This window comes from Phyllobates terribilis, unplaced genomic scaffold (genome assembly GCF_046119375.1).
Source record: "Phyllobates terribilis strain yellow unplaced genomic scaffold, ASM4611937v1 Scaffold_1__5_contigs__length_1240528914, whole genome shotgun sequence".
In the NCBI taxonomy this organism is placed as follows: domain Eukaryota; kingdom Metazoa; phylum Chordata; class Amphibia; order Anura; family Dendrobatidae; genus Phyllobates; species Phyllobates terribilis.
Window position 1 is genome coordinate 958613479 of NW_027362761.1, and position 18919 is coordinate 958632397.

The following is an 18919-nucleotide window of genomic DNA, read 5'->3' on the forward strand; positions in this document are numbered from 1 at the left end:
TGACAAACACACTAATATAACAGGGGTTTGTCTTTTATGTTTTTGTGCTTTTTAAGGAGGGTCAGAGGGCTTTAAAAAAAAGCATCATTCTCTAGGTATGGCATTTATACTGGTGGTTTTCCCAAAGTTTTTTCCAAAAAAACAAAACAAAAATGCTTGTTACAAATATAACAAATTAAAAAAACATCAAAATTGCCTGTAAACAAAACTCTATGAAGATCTGTTAAAATTCATTCCTTGGCTTTTTACAAGTATTCAAATACGGTGAAAGAAAATGTGTGTGAAGGAGGCCTTGGACCCATCTCCTGGTCAATAACCTCATATTTAGGTTTTTTTTTTCACGTATGCAAAAAAATGGTCCAAGCGTCATCAGTGTTTTTTATCTAATTTTCAGAAGTGTTTGGCTTGTGTCTCAGTTTTTACCATCAGTGGTTTCATCAGTGATTTTCACATATAGGGAAATTAATTGCAAAGCTTCTCCTATTAATTAAAGTCTTAATCAAGTACCGCACACAGGTTGCGCACAATGCCATTCGTGTGCTGTCCATGATTTTCAAGTACCCATAGACTTGTAAGGATAATTTTGATATGAGATGCCAACCAAAAACGGACGTGTCTCCATGACTTTTTTTGTAGACACACGCTCCGCAAAAAACACGGACATGTGAACAGCTCCATAAATTATAATGGGTGCATGTTCTATCCGTGAAAACCATGGATACAACAAGAAGGTGAAAAATGGACATTTAAATGAGGTCTTAGGCCTTGATTCATCAAACATTTTTGGCAGAATTCTGGAGTAAAAGTATACGAAATGCTGGGAAATTGTTTCCCAATTGGTATTTGTGCAAAAATGTTGTGACTTTTGAAGTTTTTAAACCAGTCCATGTTAGCTCTGCCAACTTTTCGGAAACTAGGCAGACCTTAGCCAGGAGATGGAATGGTCGAGCAGGGCAGAAAAATTCATCATATTTTATGCCACAAGATTTACAACAGAAATGTACTCTGGTCTCTGACTGGAATACATTTCTTACAGGGGTGCACAGCGACTAAGAGTTGTGCCAATTTAATTAGGAGGCATACATGTCTTAATGATTTTAACACATCTAACTCCAGCACACTGTAAATGAAGGCTGGCATATAAAACGGCATAATGTTCCGAATCGGGGCCATAATGTTGTGACTTGTGGTGGAAATGCTTAAGAATTCCAAAGTGAATTACTAGGTTGAGCGTTTATATAGGTAATAGATGTTGCTTTCAAACACTATAGTCATGTTACTTTGCCACACCTGGGTTATTTGGTGGCTATATGTTTAATACTGTAGATAAATCCTACTGGAAGATGAACTTATGTCAAGTGTTGTCTTTATTGAGTGACAAAATTTTACATTATAGATAAAAAATTCCTCAGAATTAGTTGAACACTCTGCAGCAGTACATTAATAACAGACCAAAAAAGAGAAATGACACAGAAGGTCAAGACTAGTTGATGTCAGTCCAATGTGATGTATGTAGTTATGCTATTTAGAACCAATGTTCTCGAGCATACCCAGCTCCATACACAGAAGATTCGGTCTGAATTACACAACTGACACCAACAGGTAGCTGCTAAGATCGCCACGACCAGATCTGCAATAACTACTGTGCCAACCCCCGCACGATTGTGAGGTGCTGATACTTGATATTGCAGTTGAGAGCTTACTAAATGCCCTTTGTCTGCCTATTCAGGGGCTGTATGTAGGTAATACAAGTTGTAAATCTACTATTTATGTAGATGACCTGCGTATCAGCACCTCTAACCCAGAAATAAGTTTCTGCAATATATTACTAGAGTTTCAGGGCTTTGGAGATCTTAGCCACTATAAAATAAAGCCCATATATCTCTTGGGCTATTACATATTTGGGCACCTCACAAAGACCTCTACTCCGTAAACTTTCATAGAATCATAGAATCATAGAATGGTAGAGTTGGAAGGGACCTCCTGGGTCATCTGGTCCAACCCCCTGCTCAAAGCAGGATTCACTAAATCATCTCAGACAGATGTCTGTCCAGCCTCTGTTTGAAGACGTCCATTGAAGGGGAACTCACCACCTCTCGTGGCAGCCTGTTCCACTCATTAATCACCCTAACTGTCAAAAAGTTTTTTCTAATATCTAATCTGTGTCTCCTCCCATTTAGTTTCATCCCATTGCTTCTAGTCTTTCCTTGTGCAAATGAGAATAAAGATGATCCTTCTACAATGTGACAGCCCTTGACATATTTGTAGACAGCTATTAAGTCTCCTCTCAGTCTTCTTTTTTGCAAGCTAAACATTCCCAAATTCTGCAACCGTTCCTCATAGGACATGGTTTGCAGACCAGTCACCATTCTGGTCGCTCTTCTCTGAACTTGCTCCAGTTTGTCTATGTCTTTTTTAAAATGTGGTGCCCAAAACTGTACACAGTATTCCAGATGAGGTCTGACCAAAGAGGAGTAAAGACCGATAATGACTTCACGTGATCTAGACTGTATGCTTCTGTTAATACATCCCAGAATTGTATTTGCCTTTTTTGCTGCTGCATCACACTGTTGACTCATGTTCAGTCTATGATCTATTAGTATACCTAAATCTTTTTCACATGTACTTTGTTCCTCTACTTCAAAAAATGATATCAGACTTGGCTACTTGGAATAATCTTCCCATGTCATGGTTTGGGAGAATACATCCACTGAAAATTAATATTCTGCCAATAACCCTATATCTGATGCAAGCCCTTCTAATCCCAATACCCAGGCTTTTCTTCATAGAGCTAAAATCTATATTCATCAACTTCGTTTGGGTGTTCTCTAAACCTAGATTTGGTTAAAAATACTTAATCAAACCTAAGGCCAAAGGAGGGATGGGATTATTAGACATTACATACTACAAGGTGTCACTACTGACATATATTCTTAACTAGTTTCATCACAAATAAGATTAGTAATGGGTGAACTTTGAAAAGGAAGCCTTACAGGAAAGCCAGATCCCCTCATCCCCCTATTCTGGTTGACCCCTTTACAATGGCCTCCTATACTATCTTCTCTCCCAATTATGGTTCTCAAGTTCTGGAACAGGAATTCAGTCCTTTTAGATTTATCTTAAAACCCTAGGCCTCTTACTCCAGTTATAACCCAGTTTTCTCTGCAGGGATGGGCTGGTCACACATTCTGGGTTAATTTGACTTAGAGGCTCCCCAAGTCAGACATTTCATGCAGAGAGGTAGGGTGATGCCCCTTGACGCTTCCCCAGGAGGACAGGCTGGAGGAGCTTGGCTCCTACACTGTCAACTCTCTAACATTGTCTCTGAACTATCCCCAGAGTTATCTCTCGAGAACGACCTAACATTGTTTGAAACTATATGTACACAATTATCTCCTCCTTCCCATTTAGTGTCACTGCTCTACTGGCTGCTCTTAAGAGAGAGGGGGCTGAATTCTTTATAGGTATTACAGAATCCCAGCCCTGCTCCACTCCTTTTATCCTCAGTGTTCTAAGCTCAGGGGAAGATGTGGAAAAGAAATAGCTACTCATACACATATATGGTGGAGCTGTGAAAAAATTGTTCACTTCTGGTCAGCTATTCATGATGTTTACAATAAAGTTTATTCAGATTCAGTCCACTGGTCCCCGGCGAAGGCTCTGTTATCTATTACACCAGTCTCACTCTCTTCTTTGAAATAATATCTGATGCATTGCTTCATACATGCAGCTCATTTAGTTATACTACACCATTGGAAGACCTCTCAGATTCCCTCTTTTGTGGAGTGGCTAGATACCTTCATGGACATTTATAAGATGGAGGACTGGACTGGCCAGTTCTTTAGAACGTGGAGTTCTTGGTTTCTGTTTAAGAAAACTGAATCATTCTCATCTTGACTAGATAACCAAACTAACAGAAGATGGTAAGTATGGACCAACACATCCTCTCCTTTCCCCCCTCACTTCTTTTCTTTTTTTTCCTTCCTTCTCAATTTCTTTCTCATTCTTCTTCTTTATTAATGCATGTTGTATAATAATGCTAGTACATTTTATCCCTCTCCCATAGTAATAGTTTTGCTTTACATCACTTGTCTCATCTATTGCATTATTTCTGTGTCTTGCTGTGTATAAATATGTGACTCTTCAGATTTTGTGCTATACTATGCTTGATGAAGAGACCTGAGTAGTCTCGAAAGCGTGCAATTTGTTACCATAATAATATAATAATAATCTTTTTATTTATATAGCACCAACATATTCCGCAGCGCTTTACAATTCAGACAATTTACAGACATTATTGTTCAGTTAGCCATTAAAAGGTATCAACCACTGAGGACTCTCAAATCTAAATATAGTATATTTTCTTCAATCTGCTTGACTACTCTGCTTATGTACTGTTTTTATATTTAGCATTTATCTTTTAATAAAAATAATTGAACCATAAAAAATAAAAAAACAAGTATACCACCCCCCCAAAAAAAGTTAATAATCTGAAAACAAGTTTTGTAAACAATACAATATAATACATTTTACAATACTAGATTATTTATTTTACATGATCAAATCCAGGATTGCTGTTTTTCAGTCACCTTACCCCCCATCGTAAAAATGGAATAAAAAGCAAACAAAATGTCATAGATTCCATGTTACCAATAAAAACTACAGCACGCCCTGCAAAAAACAATCCCTCACATGTCTCCTTTAAAAAATAAAAAACGTATGAGACTCAGAATGTGGTGAGACAAATGACATTTTTAGTTTTTGAAAAGCTCATTTTAAAAAAGCAGTAAAACATAAAAATTGTATGCATTTGGTACTTTAGTATTGTTACTGACCCGTAGAATTAAATTGAAGTGTCAATTTTACAGTAGTGAATGCCGTAGAAATAAGACCTAGAAAGAATTTTTTAACAGTATACATTTATGTAGTAAATTAAAAAGGTGATAATCAAACTGCAACTCATCTCAAAAAATAATCCTTCATGTAGCTATGTCGAGAAATTATGGCTCTTGGAAATGAAAAAGAAAAAAGCAAAAAAAATACAGAAAAAGGCAGTTAAAGAAAGGGGTTAAAGAAAGAAAGATGCATCATGCTAGACTACAAAGAAGTCAGCAAGAGTTGCCAAGTGGGAAAGTGTATTCCTCAACTTTATTTTTTTTTACCAACTTTAACTTATTGAACCTTTCTGTCTTTAGGTACTTGATTTAAGTGCCTCTTCCTGGCAAATCTATATTCTTTATCACTATGAAATTTGCCACAAAAATGTCATTTATCTGCTGTATTAAAAAGAAAGGTACTAGCACCTGTAACCTTCACAGACCCAATCAGAGATTATGATTGGGTAATTACAAATTCTATTTTCAGAAAAATAGGCAACATGAAAAACTACTTTCCAATTTAGAAAACAGGACTGTCTAATAAAAGGTGTGCAGTATATTCCATGTATGTGATTAATATGTCAATGCAGCATTATTTATTAATTTGGTGAAGACATAGAATTTATGCCAGCAGTATTTTAAAAATGATCTTATTTGGGAAGATATAGTGCGGGAGTGTAATGCATCCCTTGTCAAGTCCACGCCGTCTCCTACCTTTCTTATCTTTTAAGCAAGAAGATAAATGTCAGTTATAAATCAATAAGTTGGCCATGGCTGGTGAGAAGAAGGTACAGTACCAATTAACTAATCATTTGTATCACATACAGCAATATGTCAGTGTGTCAGGTGACAAATGTTATCACGTTGAAGCCAAAGTTTGCTTATAAAACCAAGATTTTCTTTACTAAAATTTTGTTTGAAAATCATTAAAGGGGTTTTCACAAAATCAGAAGTTGGTCAGTAGGGTAGGATCAATCGTGCTGTTTTCTGGGGGTTTGACTGGGTTTTTCCCCCAGAAAACAGTTTTTCCTGCCTGCTGGTGTGTGCTGCCTTTTAGCTTTCAAACAATAAAACAGATTTTTTAATTACATTTCATCCGCTGGAATCTCTACTTCTATTAAGAACGGAGCTCTGGAACCCTGAGAACTCTGCAAAACTTCAATGAGGAGGAGGTGCACATTCATTGTCAAAGGGACGGTCATAAATAACTGAGTGCAGTACTTGGCTTTCTCCGGCAGTCCCATAGACAATGAATAGAGCACCTTTCTCCGGGTAACAGAGATTTGTTTTCGGGAATGCTTATATTCTCAGTCCTTGGACGCCTAACAATCCAGAAGGTTATTCCCCAACCATAGGATTTAAAGGGATTGTCCCTTCTAGAACAATTAATGCAACTCCGGTAGGACATGCATTTATCTCGAGAACTGTTTTACTGTCACGCAATTTCAGAAACGGAGAGGAAACACATGACTGCTTTCTTCCAGGAAGAGTGATACACCAATCCATGGTAGGGTGGGTGACCTGATTATTTCTTTTTTCTTTTTATCAAAAATTCAGACAGCCAGCATTTTTTAGACACATCAGAAAATCATTTTATATTCTAAACATTATAAGTAATATACAGTATATCGCAATACACTGATGTGAACACATTAGCAGCACCTATTATTAACTGTAAAATGAAGATAATCAAGGTCATCAAAAACTTGCATAAGCTCTTCCATCATGAGAAAAAAATCACTGATGTATCAACTTTTTGTTACAGATGGTGAAAAAAAAGTCCTCTATTTTTTTGGATGGTCTAACAACCAGGTCGGTCAGCAACCTTAATAAATAGCTTGTCTGGTATTTCAGCTCAGCTGTATTGAAGTGAAATGGGCTGAGGTACACGACCACACAAAATCTGTGGGCAGGTGAGGCACTGTTTTGGAAGGAATCAGCCTGGATAAAACTGAATTCATCATCATTACCCCATCTCACTCAGCCCCCCCATCTGACCTATCCATCAAAATCAATGGCTGTCCACTTTCCCCAGTCCCACAAGCTCGCTGCCTTGGGGTAACCCTGGACTCTGATCTCTCCTTCATACCACATATCCAAGCCCTTTCCACTTCCTGCTGACTCCAACTCAAAAACATCTCCCGAATCCGCACATTCCTCAACCACGAATCTGCAAAAATACTAGTGCACACCCTCATCATGTCCCGCCTCGACTACTGCAATCTCCTCTCCTGCTCTGTGGGCTACCTTCCAACACTCTTGCACCTCTCCAGTCTATCTTAAACTCTGCTGCCCGACTAATCCACCTGTCCCCCACTATACCCCAGCCTCTCCTCTCTGTCAAATGCTTCACTGGCTCCCCATTGCCCAGAGACTCCAGTTCAAAACCCTAACCATGGCATACAAAGCCATGAACAATCTGTCTCCTCCATACATCTGTGACCTAGTCTCCCGGTACATACCTACATGCAACCTATGATCCTCACAAGATCTCCCTCTCTATTCCCCTCTCATCTCCTCTTCCCACAATCGCATACAAGATTTCTCCTGTGCATGTCCTCTACTCTGGAACTCTCTACCCCAAAGCATCAGACTCTCGTCTACCTTGGAGACCATCAAAAGGAACCTGAAGACCCACCTCTTCTGACAAGCCTACAACCAGCAGTAACCATCACTCCACCATACCGCTGCACGACCAGCTCTACTCTCACCTACTGTATCCTCACCCATCCCTTGTAGATTGTGAGCCTTCGCGGGCAGGGTTCTCTCTCCTTCTGTACCAGTTTGCCGTTGTGTTTTTGTTCAAGATTATTGTGATTGTGGAAGCAAACAACCACCTGGAAATTACATGCTGTAAACGTTTTCTAAGGGTTATTACTAATTCTAAAAATAGTAATATGCAATTTAATTTTGAGGGACAATTTTAAAACCTTTGAATATGAAAGAAATAGTCACATTGTATGGTTTAGGGGTAAATTTCAGAGTCTCTTTCTACCTTAATGTCCTTAGAATTTACTTTAAATTCTGTAAATTCAATGTATTCAAAAGCTTACAGATTTACAGCTATAGATGCAACTAGAACAGATGGACAGACGTTCAGATAGATGTAGATATATAGATAGCTAGATAGTCAGTTTAAGGCCATGTTCACAGTATTTGGTCAGTATTTCACATCAGTATTTTTTAGCCAAAACCAGGAGTGGGTGAAAAATGCAGAAGTGGTGACGGGTTTCTATTATACGTTTCCTCTGATTGCTCCACTCGTAGTTTTGACTTACAAATACTGATGTAAAATACTGACCAAATACTGAACGTGTGACCATAGCCTAATTGATATAGATACTTAGAAATTTCCAGTTCGGAATCTACACTGAAAAAAAAAAATCAATTCTAGCTAAATGCACTGATAAAAGAAATATAGCCATTATGTTTTATAACCAGTCTTACCGACATTTGCTGGGTCACTGAACATGTCACTTCTGTTCTTTTTCCATGCCAGCAGGTACTCCATGCTGACATAATCTGCAGCCCCCGTGTGTCTGCTCACTGCGAGCATCATCCTGTGCGCCTTTGCAATGCCGAAATGAACTTGTGCCTCTTCTATCAGTGGTATTTCCCCGTGATTGACTGCAGTCTCATAAGCTTGAGAAAAATAGTGACACGCTTTCTCATAGTTCCCCTGAAAGGAAACACACAACAAAGTCAAAATCTTCTAGTAGCAGAGCAGTTCTTTATAGGGAAGGTTTAGAATTTGTGTAGCCCAAACTGTGTTTGTTGCATCTATGTATGTAAAAAGATAGAAGCTAAGCTGTAAATAATGCAAAATACAATGGAAAAGCAGCAAAAGTAGCCTAGAAAGTAATCAAAGCCATTACTGGGCCCAAGTAAGGTTTTTGTTTGGCTTCAGTTACTTTATTCTACAAATATACTCAGTGACTTTGATTTACTTTTAGTAGAACATATTAAGTGTTTTGACATTAGTAAAAGTATCATTTTTTATTGGGAAAAAATTTATCCCCAAAAAAAAACTTGTTTGCGGTAGTGCAGACATGGGTCTCGATACTATAACTGCTGCAGGCTCTTGTGTAAATGGCGCCCTAGCAACACATTTTACTATACTATTAACCACTTCACGACGCAGGCAATTTACTTTTTAGTTTTTTCCTCCCCTTCTTCCCAGAGCCATAACTTTTTTACTTCTCTGTTCACATTGACATATGAGGGCTTATTTTATGCGGAACGAGTTGTACTTTTGAAAGACTCCACTCATTTTACCACATAGTGTACTGGAAAACGGGAAATAAATTCCAAGTGGGGACATATTGTGAAAAAATGCAATTCTGAAATTGTGTTTTGGGAATTGTTTTTACAGTGTACATTGTGTGGTACAAATGACCTTGCAATATGATTCTCCTCATCAGTATGATTACGGTGATACCAAACATGTCCTTTTTTTTTTTTTAATTATTTTACTGGGGAAAAAAATCAGAAGTTTGGAAAAATAATTTTGTTGGGTTGTTTCGCAATTTTCTGAGACCCGTAAAGTTTTCATTTTTGGTCAATAGAGCTGTGTGCCGGCTTAGTTTTTGCAGATCAAGACAACGTTTTTTATTGATACCCTTTTGGGATAGATATGATGTTTGGATCGCTTGTTACAGCATCTTGAATTTTTTTAGTTTACAGTGTTTACCGATCGGGTTCATTATTTTTATATTTTGATAGATCAGACTTTTCTGAACGCAGTAATACCACATATGTGGAATTTTTTATTTTGTTATCTTTATTTTTAATGGGGGAAAAGGTGAGTGATTTGAACTTTTATTGTTTTTTTATTTTTTAAAACACTTTTTTTTAAAATTTCCACTGTTCTTGTTTGTCCCTTTAGGGGACCTGAAGTTACGATCGTCTGTTCGCTTGTGCTATATACAGAAATGCCATAGCAATGCTGTATATAGCAAAAATCACAGTCTTCTTTGTTAGAGGCAGATTCTGGATGTAACACACAGTCATTACCTGCTGAAAATAGGGCAAGCATACCCCGTGAGCCCGCTCCATACACCAGCTTCCGACTTATGTCGTACATGTATGTCGGATGTCGTGAAGGGTTTAAGCCATCTTATGCTGGCGAAACAAAAGGCTGCTAGTAGAAATTAGCAAATCGATTCCATACGATTCAAATTTGTTTTGAACTTTTTACAATTCTCTGAGCCCAGCAAGTTAAAACAATTTGTGATTTGCTTTGTGCAGATCACCTAAAATGGCTACCACCAGTTTACACATCACAGAAGATTTCGTCGCACATGGTTGGGATTCCCCATAATGTCTTAATAAGCCAATAAGGATGGACTCTCTCAGCGGAATGAAAGCAGAATAGTGACATCATGAGAGGACATCACAGCTCAAAGCTTGTCCAAACTGAAAACTGTACAATGTAGTGTGTAACAGCACAGAAGTGAAGAACAGTTACCATTTGTTTACCCACAGTCATATATGTAGAGTTCACTTTCATATTACAAAGGCAGTTCTTGCAATAAAGATCTTGAAAGGGGTTGAATTCAGCCATAGGGGACCTCAGAGTGTTACACACATCTTTTTAGTGCTACCAGATGCTTTGCTGAACTTTCGATTCACGATGAATCGATTAGCATCAAATTATTTTAAGAAATTCGTTGAAGCTAAAGAATTCACCTTTCAAAACATTTTCTCATCTCTAGCTGCTAAGGAAGAAAGCATGATGTAACACAAACATTTGGCAAACTGCAGAGCAGCAACATTAGCGAGATAAAAAGACTTTGTTTATGCAAATTAGATTGAAGTATGTATAAATATTAAAGTATATTGCTTATAAAATACGGCCCGTGAAATATAGTTTTCTAATAAAATAATATTTTATAAACAGTAAATATTTCTCATATAAAGAACTGACTAAATGAAATACACTAGGGCTATGTCTGTACAAAATACACAATGCACAAGTTAATGACAGTTAGGTTATGTGCAGACATTAAGTATTTGGTGCAGAAATTTCTGCACCATTTCTGCATCTCTTGGCAGGAAAAATGCAGTGGCAAAAACATGCAATTTTGCTGCAGATATTTACACTCTTATTAGTATGGGTGAAATCTGCTGAAAAAATTGACATTCTGCAGATTTAAATCTGCACCAAATCTGCAAGTCACAAATAAGCAACGTGTGCATGAGACTTCATGATTCTTATTCACTTTGCTGACATCAGGAAACCCATAGTTTTGTATGTTAGTGACGCTCCCTGTGGCCTTTCAGCATTGAGGCTCTCAGTTTAAATTTGCTAAAAAAATATATATATATATGTTAAAAAAGCAGAAATAAGTAATATGCTGTTAAAATGCTGCAAAAAACTCTTAAAAATGCTGAGTGTGAATCCAGTCTAATGATGATGCCTGCACATGGATAATGTCATTTTACTCCCATTCTATTTATGTACATTTCTGGACAAGATGTCGACATCTTTGTTTTAATAATGTAAGGTAAAGATACCATGAAATAAGGGAATTACATTGTGTACTATATGGCGATACCAGCCTGCAGATTATTTAAAGGTCTGTCACATTAAGCTGTCTGCAGGGGGCTGCTCATGTAAACTGAAGCTGTAATATGTTAGAGATTCCAGCCCTAGCTTAATGAGATTTCCCTTTTTATCTATTTATATCAAAAGATTGCTTTCCCCATCGGTCATTTTAATGGACTTGAAAACAGCAAGAATTGGTGAAATAACTTAGCTCCTCTAAAGAGCCATATTATACACCATATGTCACAAACTTTAGCTGCTTCTGCTTTCACTTGAGTTTTAGACATCACAGGTCTTCCCCCATACTGTGTCAAAAGTCAGCCTTGGATCATGATCCTGAAATCTTCCCTAGTTGGGATCTGCAGCAAGCAGGATGCCATCAGCACGGGCTAATCTTGCGATAATCACAACTGGCAATTAGCACAGTCTAACCAGCTGTCAAGCAGCAGACCGCAAAGAGTGACTCTTCCATTTAAACCAACAGGAAAGCAATGTGTGCACTTTTTTCAAAGACATTCTTTCCTACTGGGAATTAAATGACACAAAGGAGTCACCAATACTTCTACCTATACAGCACAAATGGCAGGCAGCTGCATACAGTGCACTAGCTCTCAGCATGCTCATAGGCTGAAATGCACACAAACTACCCAGACTGATCAAAAATCCTGAAGTATAGATTATAAATGCTATCAATATAAGATAATTTACATATGATGACAAGACACATGAAAGTACATACACGTTATGGAGAACACAAAGGAAAGCTCAGTCTTATCTAATATATATAATTGTCTTATCCCGTCTGTCTGTCTGTCTGTCCAGGAAATCCCGCGTCGCTGATTGGTCCGGCCGCGGCCAATCAGTGACTCGGCATTTCAGAAAAAGATGGCGGCCGTTAGGGGCTCATCTGCCGCACGGAGGTCAGCGGCGATGCAGCCGGGAGATGCCGCCGGCTGCTCGCAGCATAAGTCCCCTGACCGGAGGCGCCGCTGACCTCCATGCGGCTACCGTTAGGAGATCAGCGGCTACGGCCGCTGATCTCCCGACGGCAAGTGTGACGCCCCCCCCTCCCCTCTCCTTTCCTCTCCCCTCCCTCCCCTCTCCTCCTCTCCCCTCCCCCCGCTTGCTCAGGGCCCCGGCACCCGGCGCCATACTTACCCCTCCCCATGCCTCCGCAGCAGGTCCTGTGTCTTCCGCTGCTGCTCTGTGACGTCTCAGGTCAGAGAGCGCGGTGACGTCTATACACTGCGCTCTCTCCTGAGCGGTCACAGCGCAGAGCGGGAAGATGCCGACTACGCTGGAGTCCCAAGCAGCAGCTGAGAAGAGAGGTGAGTATTGGATTTTTTTTTTTATTGTATGGGGGCATAGGGCATTAAATGGTGGGGTGGGGTGTGTGACATCGTGGAGGGGCCATTATAAGCGAGGGGGGTGTGACATCCTGTATGGGGCACTATGAGGGGGATGTGACATCCTGCATGGGGTATTATATAGGGGGGATGTGACTTCTTGCATGGGGTATTATATAGGGGGGATGTGACATCCTGCATGGGGCATTATAAGGGAGGGGGGGATGTGACATCCTGCATGGGGCATTATAAGGGAGGGGGGGATGTGACATCCTGCATGGACCATAATGGGGGGGATGTGTCTTCCTGCATGGGCCATTATAAGGGAGGGGGGGATGTGACATCCTGCATGGGCCACTATGGGGGGGATGTGACTATTGGCGGCAGATTTAAAATAAGTACGCCACCATCGGGAGACATATTCTAGAATACCCGATGCGTTAGAATCGGGCCACCATCTAGTTTTATTATATAATCATACAATATTTATGTAAGTGTTGAAAAAATGCAGCAAAGTAAGAATGCTTTCAAAAATAGAAATGTTAATAGTTTGTTTTTATCAATTAATAAAGAGCAAAATGAACAAAAGAGAAATCTAAATTAAATTAATTACTCTTTATCTTCAAACCAGCATCAATTCTTCAAGGTACACTCATACAGTTTTTTTTAAGGAACTCGTCAGCAAGTTTGTTCCAAACATATTGGATAAATACGCTTCTGTTGGTGTAGGCCTGTGAAAATCCTACTGTCTTCATAATTCCAGACAGACTCGATCATGTTGAGATCAGGGTTCTGTGGGAGCCATAGCATTTCCAGAACTCTGTCCTTTTCTTTAAGCTGAAAACAGTTCTTAATGATATTGGCGGTAAGTTTTAGATTGTTGTCCTGCTGAAGAATACATTTGGAGCTAATCAAATTTCTCTATGATGGTATTGCATGATGGATAAGTTTCTGCATGTATATCTCAGCACTGATGACACCAAGAAATGACAATATTGAAGACCGTACACGCAGTGGTTACCCAAGGAAACTTTGTGTAACAGGCGAAAGATGCATCATGCTTACCTCCCTTTGATATCAGAAAATGTCCAGCAGCGCCATCAGCTGAGAACTGGCAGCAAGCATTGGGCAGCTACACCCATCTACTGATCAGAGAAGTCGGACCAGACGTGTTCTTCAGATAAGAATTGAGGCCAATTGCGACCTCTGACAGGCAAACAAGGCTCAGCTATGCACAAAAATATAGGAACTGGGGTTCAGAAAAATTACAGGTGCTCTCGATTAATGAGTCAAAATGTTAAATATGTGCCTGTAACAGAAAGCAGTTTGTTTGCCGAAGAGCTGGACAGTGGTACAATAATCTGCAGGCAACAGTGAAGCATGGTAGAGGTCCCTTGCAAGTTTGGAGCTGCATTTCAGCAAATAGAGTTAAGACTTTCTACAAGATTAAGAGGGTGGTACAAAACTAACATTGATTTAATCCTAAATGTCTATCTATTGTAATAATATAATTGCTTTTCTAATATACTCTCTCTAACTGCTTTATTTATTTTTTTTACCTACTTTTGTTTTGATGACTTTTTGTTTGAGAATCCCCAGTGTATGCTGGGATAATTAAATGGGATGTCATCAAGAGGCAGAGGCTGCAGTCAATGCTGCAGCCTCTGTCTCTGCTCTGAAATGAAGTGTCATCAGTGATGTCCATTTCAGTGGCTGGGCTAGTCCCTGCTCTATTGAGCCAGTGTCGGTTGTCAATTCTGACAGATGGTCAGTTCAAGCTTCCTTGTCACTGTGTTATAGTCTTTTCAATGCACAGTGACAGTGCGCTCCCTCCCCAGCTCTGAAGTATCAGATGTCGGTGCGCATTGTAGGAAGGAGAGAATGCAGCAAATAGAGAACAGTTCCACCCCCGAAAGTTATGTCTGTTTTAGTGGTGGGGCTCCTTACAATGCTCACTGACAATGTGCTTTGTTGCCGGCTCATCAATTCTCAACTGACACATGCTCAGTATAACAGGGACTAGTCCAGCCCCCGCAACGGATGTCACTGATGACGCTTTGTTTCAGGGTGGAGACAGCTTCTGCCCCCTGATGACATTCCATTTGAGTATCCTGGCATACACTGGGGATTCTCAAACAAAATGTCATCAAAACAGAAGTAGGTAAAAAAAAAAAAAAAAATGTTAGATTCGGACGACCCCATTAATGGTGTCCTTAATGCTGAGATAGTTAATGCAATATCATCTGGGAGGTGTCTGACTGGCTCCAAATTTATTCCGCAGCAGGACAATGACCGTAAACTTACAATCAATGCAATTTAAGAACTGTCTTCAGAGTAAAGAAGGAAAAGGAGTCCTGGAAGTGACGATGATATGGCCTCACAGTGCTCTGATCTCAACATCATTGAGTCTGGGATTACATGAAGAAAGAGATGGAATTGCGCTAACCTAAATCCACAGAAGATATGTGGCTAGTTCTCTAAAGTATTTGGAACAAAGTCCATGCAAAGGTCCTTCAAAAACTGGGTGCAAATATACATAGAAGAATTGATGCTTTGGAGCTTTTTTGAAGGCAAAGTGCGGTCACTCCAAATATTGATTTGATTTACATTTCTCTTATGTTCATTATGTTTGAATTGTGTTAATACTGTTAGCACTTCTTTGTTGAATGCATTCTGGCTTTGCAGTGTTTATTCCACACCTAGTCTACACTTTTTCCACAGTACTGTATATACTGTGTATTTGCATTTCATAGACAGTTAATGCTCTGATTGCAGCAAACTCTAAAAAATATTTGAATTTGTCCTGGGTAAGGAATGCTGGGAACCTCCCTCTAAATCCAGAGAGAACAGCTCAAATATTATACAAAAAGTGCTGCTTCATAGTCTAAAGATTGTGGGTAAAGAAGGTAGAAAGTAAGTGGGACAGATCAACTCGGTGAGATGTGCTTAAAACAGGCACAACTCTGTCCAAAAGCTTGTCAAAAATGGACTAGCAGCTGCTCATCCTTGTGCCAGTTATGCCTAATGGCAACTGCAGTAAATGCAGTAGAGTGAAGCAGAAAACCAAAGAACCACTGGGCACTGCTGGAAAAGATGATGGTTAATAGAGTGATGTACAGTCACTTTAGTGAGGTAAAACATTTTATCACCACATGTGTTCGTACATCTACAGTTCCAATGGTTCTGATGGAGGCATCTATTCAGTGTTGATATTCGTAGCCTCAAGAAAGTGACTTTACATCTACCTATGAGCCATCATCCTTGTTTTTTCCAAACTCACACAGATATGGGATCATATTTTAAATTGAGGATCAGAAGTACAACCTGTGAAACTGAAAACAACGTAGATCGCTGCCCTTGGTTATTCACCTATGGAGTAATTAGAGTACTATGTTAGATATTTTGGATTCTATTTCGGTTCCCCTTGGCCCCAGATAAGTAATGCCAAACATATCTTTCTAGTAAATGCTCACTCTGGGGCTGGATTCACATATCAAACATTCTTGATCAAAGTACTGGTCACAAAGTTTGGACTGGCTGTAGATCTCCTGCCAAAAACAGCCTCATATATGCCTACAGGGCTGTTCATTTTTGGTCTGGAGATCAGCAGCCAATCTATACTTAAACTGTGAATGTCAGACATGTGAAACCGGTTCAAGCATGCATGTTAATGGGGGATTTTTTATTCATTACAAGCTCAATAAATTGTGAAACAAGAATTATCTTCTAGGTATAGTTAGCTTTGATGTAAAATGTAGAAAAAAATGAAAAATCCATATTAAGAAGAATCCTAATAGTACATCCTATGTCGAGTGTGAGTGCATGGAGCAGGCTCAAACCGGCAGATATAGGATGGCATCTGTTGCTAACAGCAATGACCAAAGCGTACTCTAATTGCTCCTTTTTAACCCCTTAAATCCTGCTGTCAATTTCTGCCTGGGCATCTGTTCAATTTCTGCCTGGGCAAAAAAAATTAAAACGCCAGAATTGCTGTTTTAGTTGATGTGCCTACCCCAAAACTTGGAATAAAAAGTGATCAAAACATCATTTGTGCACTAAAATGATACAAAAAAAACTACAGATCACCATGCAAAAAACAAGTCCTCATATAGTTCCATTGACGGAAAAATAATAAGTTATGAGTCTCAGAAAATGGTGACACATACCAATTTTATTTTTACCAATTTTTTTATTTTTTTTCCCCATTACTTAAAGGGTTATTCACATCTTCATAAACGGGATGGAAGCTAATGTAAATAAAAGAAATTTTGCAATTTACTGATTATTAAAATTTATAGCCATTCTTGATATATTAAAACTTTTCTTTTGTTTACAATTCGCAGTGCTTACAAGCTCTTTCCTATTGTAACCACTGTCTTGAATTGACCAATATTACTAGAGTGCGCTGTTATCACCTAATCTTGGCCAGCTTCAGCATAGTGCTTACAAGCTAGACAACTGTAAGCGGCTGCAAATTTTAAAAAGTAATTTGTAATAGTATCTAACAGTACCCATTTATGAAGATGAGAATAATCCATTTAATGGAAAAAAAAATAATTAAAAGTTTAGTATCTTCATTAGAGTTGTGAAGATTGAGTAGTGGGATTCCAGTCCATTGGCCAGGTCAGTCCTCTGTCACCACTGGACGGGATCTCTGCAAATCTCTTACTTTACCAAAAAAAATGAACTGAAGTATAAGTTGGTATGCATGCAAAATAGGAGCATGTTCACACTGGCCATTAAACAGACAAAACCCAAGACAGAAACACAATGAACATATACCCTGCTGTAAGTAAATAAGTAAAAGCAATAGAGCATATAAATAATGTAGGGTACTTAGTAAACACCATTTTTGATCAAAAAAGCATAAAAGTCATCTCACCAGCGTCAAGGTATACCACAATCGGGATGGTCCTATCCTCTAGTATTAAAACCAGGCCCGACGTCAGCAAGTGTCGGGGCACTGAGCACCCGGGCAAGTACCGGGGGCCTGAGCAAGCAGGGGGGGGGGGGGCACTCGCCGTCGGGCATCCCGGCGCGCTATGGGACCCGTGAGCTGTGCGGTGCCAGTGCACTCTCCCCCACCCACTTGCTTAGGGCCCCGGCAGCCGGCGGCACAATACTTACCTCTTCCCATGCCTCCGCAGCAGGTCCGGTCTCTTCCGTGGCTGCTGCACTGTGACGTCTCAGGTCAGAGGGCGCAGTGAAGTCTTTACACCACACTCTCTCCTGAGACGTCACAGCGCAGAGAGGGAAGACGCCGGCGATGCGAGGAGTCCGGAGCAGCTGCAGCAGGTGTGAAGTGAGGTGAGTATTTGATTTTTTTTTTTTATATGTATGGAGGCTTAGGGCATTATTTGGGGGAGGGGGAACAAGTGACATCCTGCGTGGGGCATTATATGGGGGGAGAGGTGACATCCTGCATGGGGCATTATATGGGAGGAGAGGTGACATCCTGCGTGGGGCATTATATGGGGGGGAGGTGACATCCTGCATGGGGCATTATATGTGGGGGAGTGGTGACATCCTGCATGGGGCATTATATAGGGGGGGGTGACATCCTCCATGGGGCATTATATGTGGGGGAGTGGTGACATCCTGAATGGGGTATTATATAGGGGGGGTGACATCCTGCATGGGGCATTATATGGGGGGGAGTGACATCCTGCATGGGGCATTATATGGGGGGGAGTGACATTCTGCATGGGGCATTATGTGGGGGCACAGCCTGCATGGTTATTTATGTGGGGGCCAGTATCCTGTATGGAGCGTTATAAGGGGGCCAATATCCTCTATAGAGCGTTATAAGGGGGCCAGTATTCTGCATGGAACGTTATATGGGGTCCATTATTCTGTATGGAGCAATATATGGGGCCCATAATACTGTATGGAGGACTATGTGTGCCAATAATACTGTATGGAGGACTATGTGGTGCCCATAATACTGTATGGAGGACTATACTGTCCGGTCTGCACTGTGCGCTGCGAGGATTCACCGGTTTCTGAGATATTGTGGAATTTACAATAGATATTGCTTATGTAATGTAAGAAGTGAAATCTTCGGCCTTGTACTATATATAGATTTCTCTGCGGTATCTGTGCATCATGAATCATGGTATGTGTTAAAGGGGCCCACTGAGACTCTTATG

The 18919-nt window shown here is 39.9% G+C and overlaps 1 protein-coding gene across 3 annotated transcripts in view; it reads right to left on the reverse strand.

Annotated features, from left to right (window-relative positions):
• The window catches only part of TTC29 (tetratricopeptide repeat domain 29), a 387470-nt gene that overhangs the window by 80789 nt on the left and 287762 nt on the right, over positions 1 to 18919 (reverse strand). For all 3 annotated transcript variants that reach the window (XM_073642501.1, XM_073642502.1, XM_073642503.1), the window contains one exon: positions 8325 to 8556. In XM_073642501.1, the coding sequence (XP_073498602.1) occupies positions 8325 to 8556 (232 nt within the window). The remainder of the gene's footprint in view (positions 1 to 8324; positions 8557 to 18919) is intronic.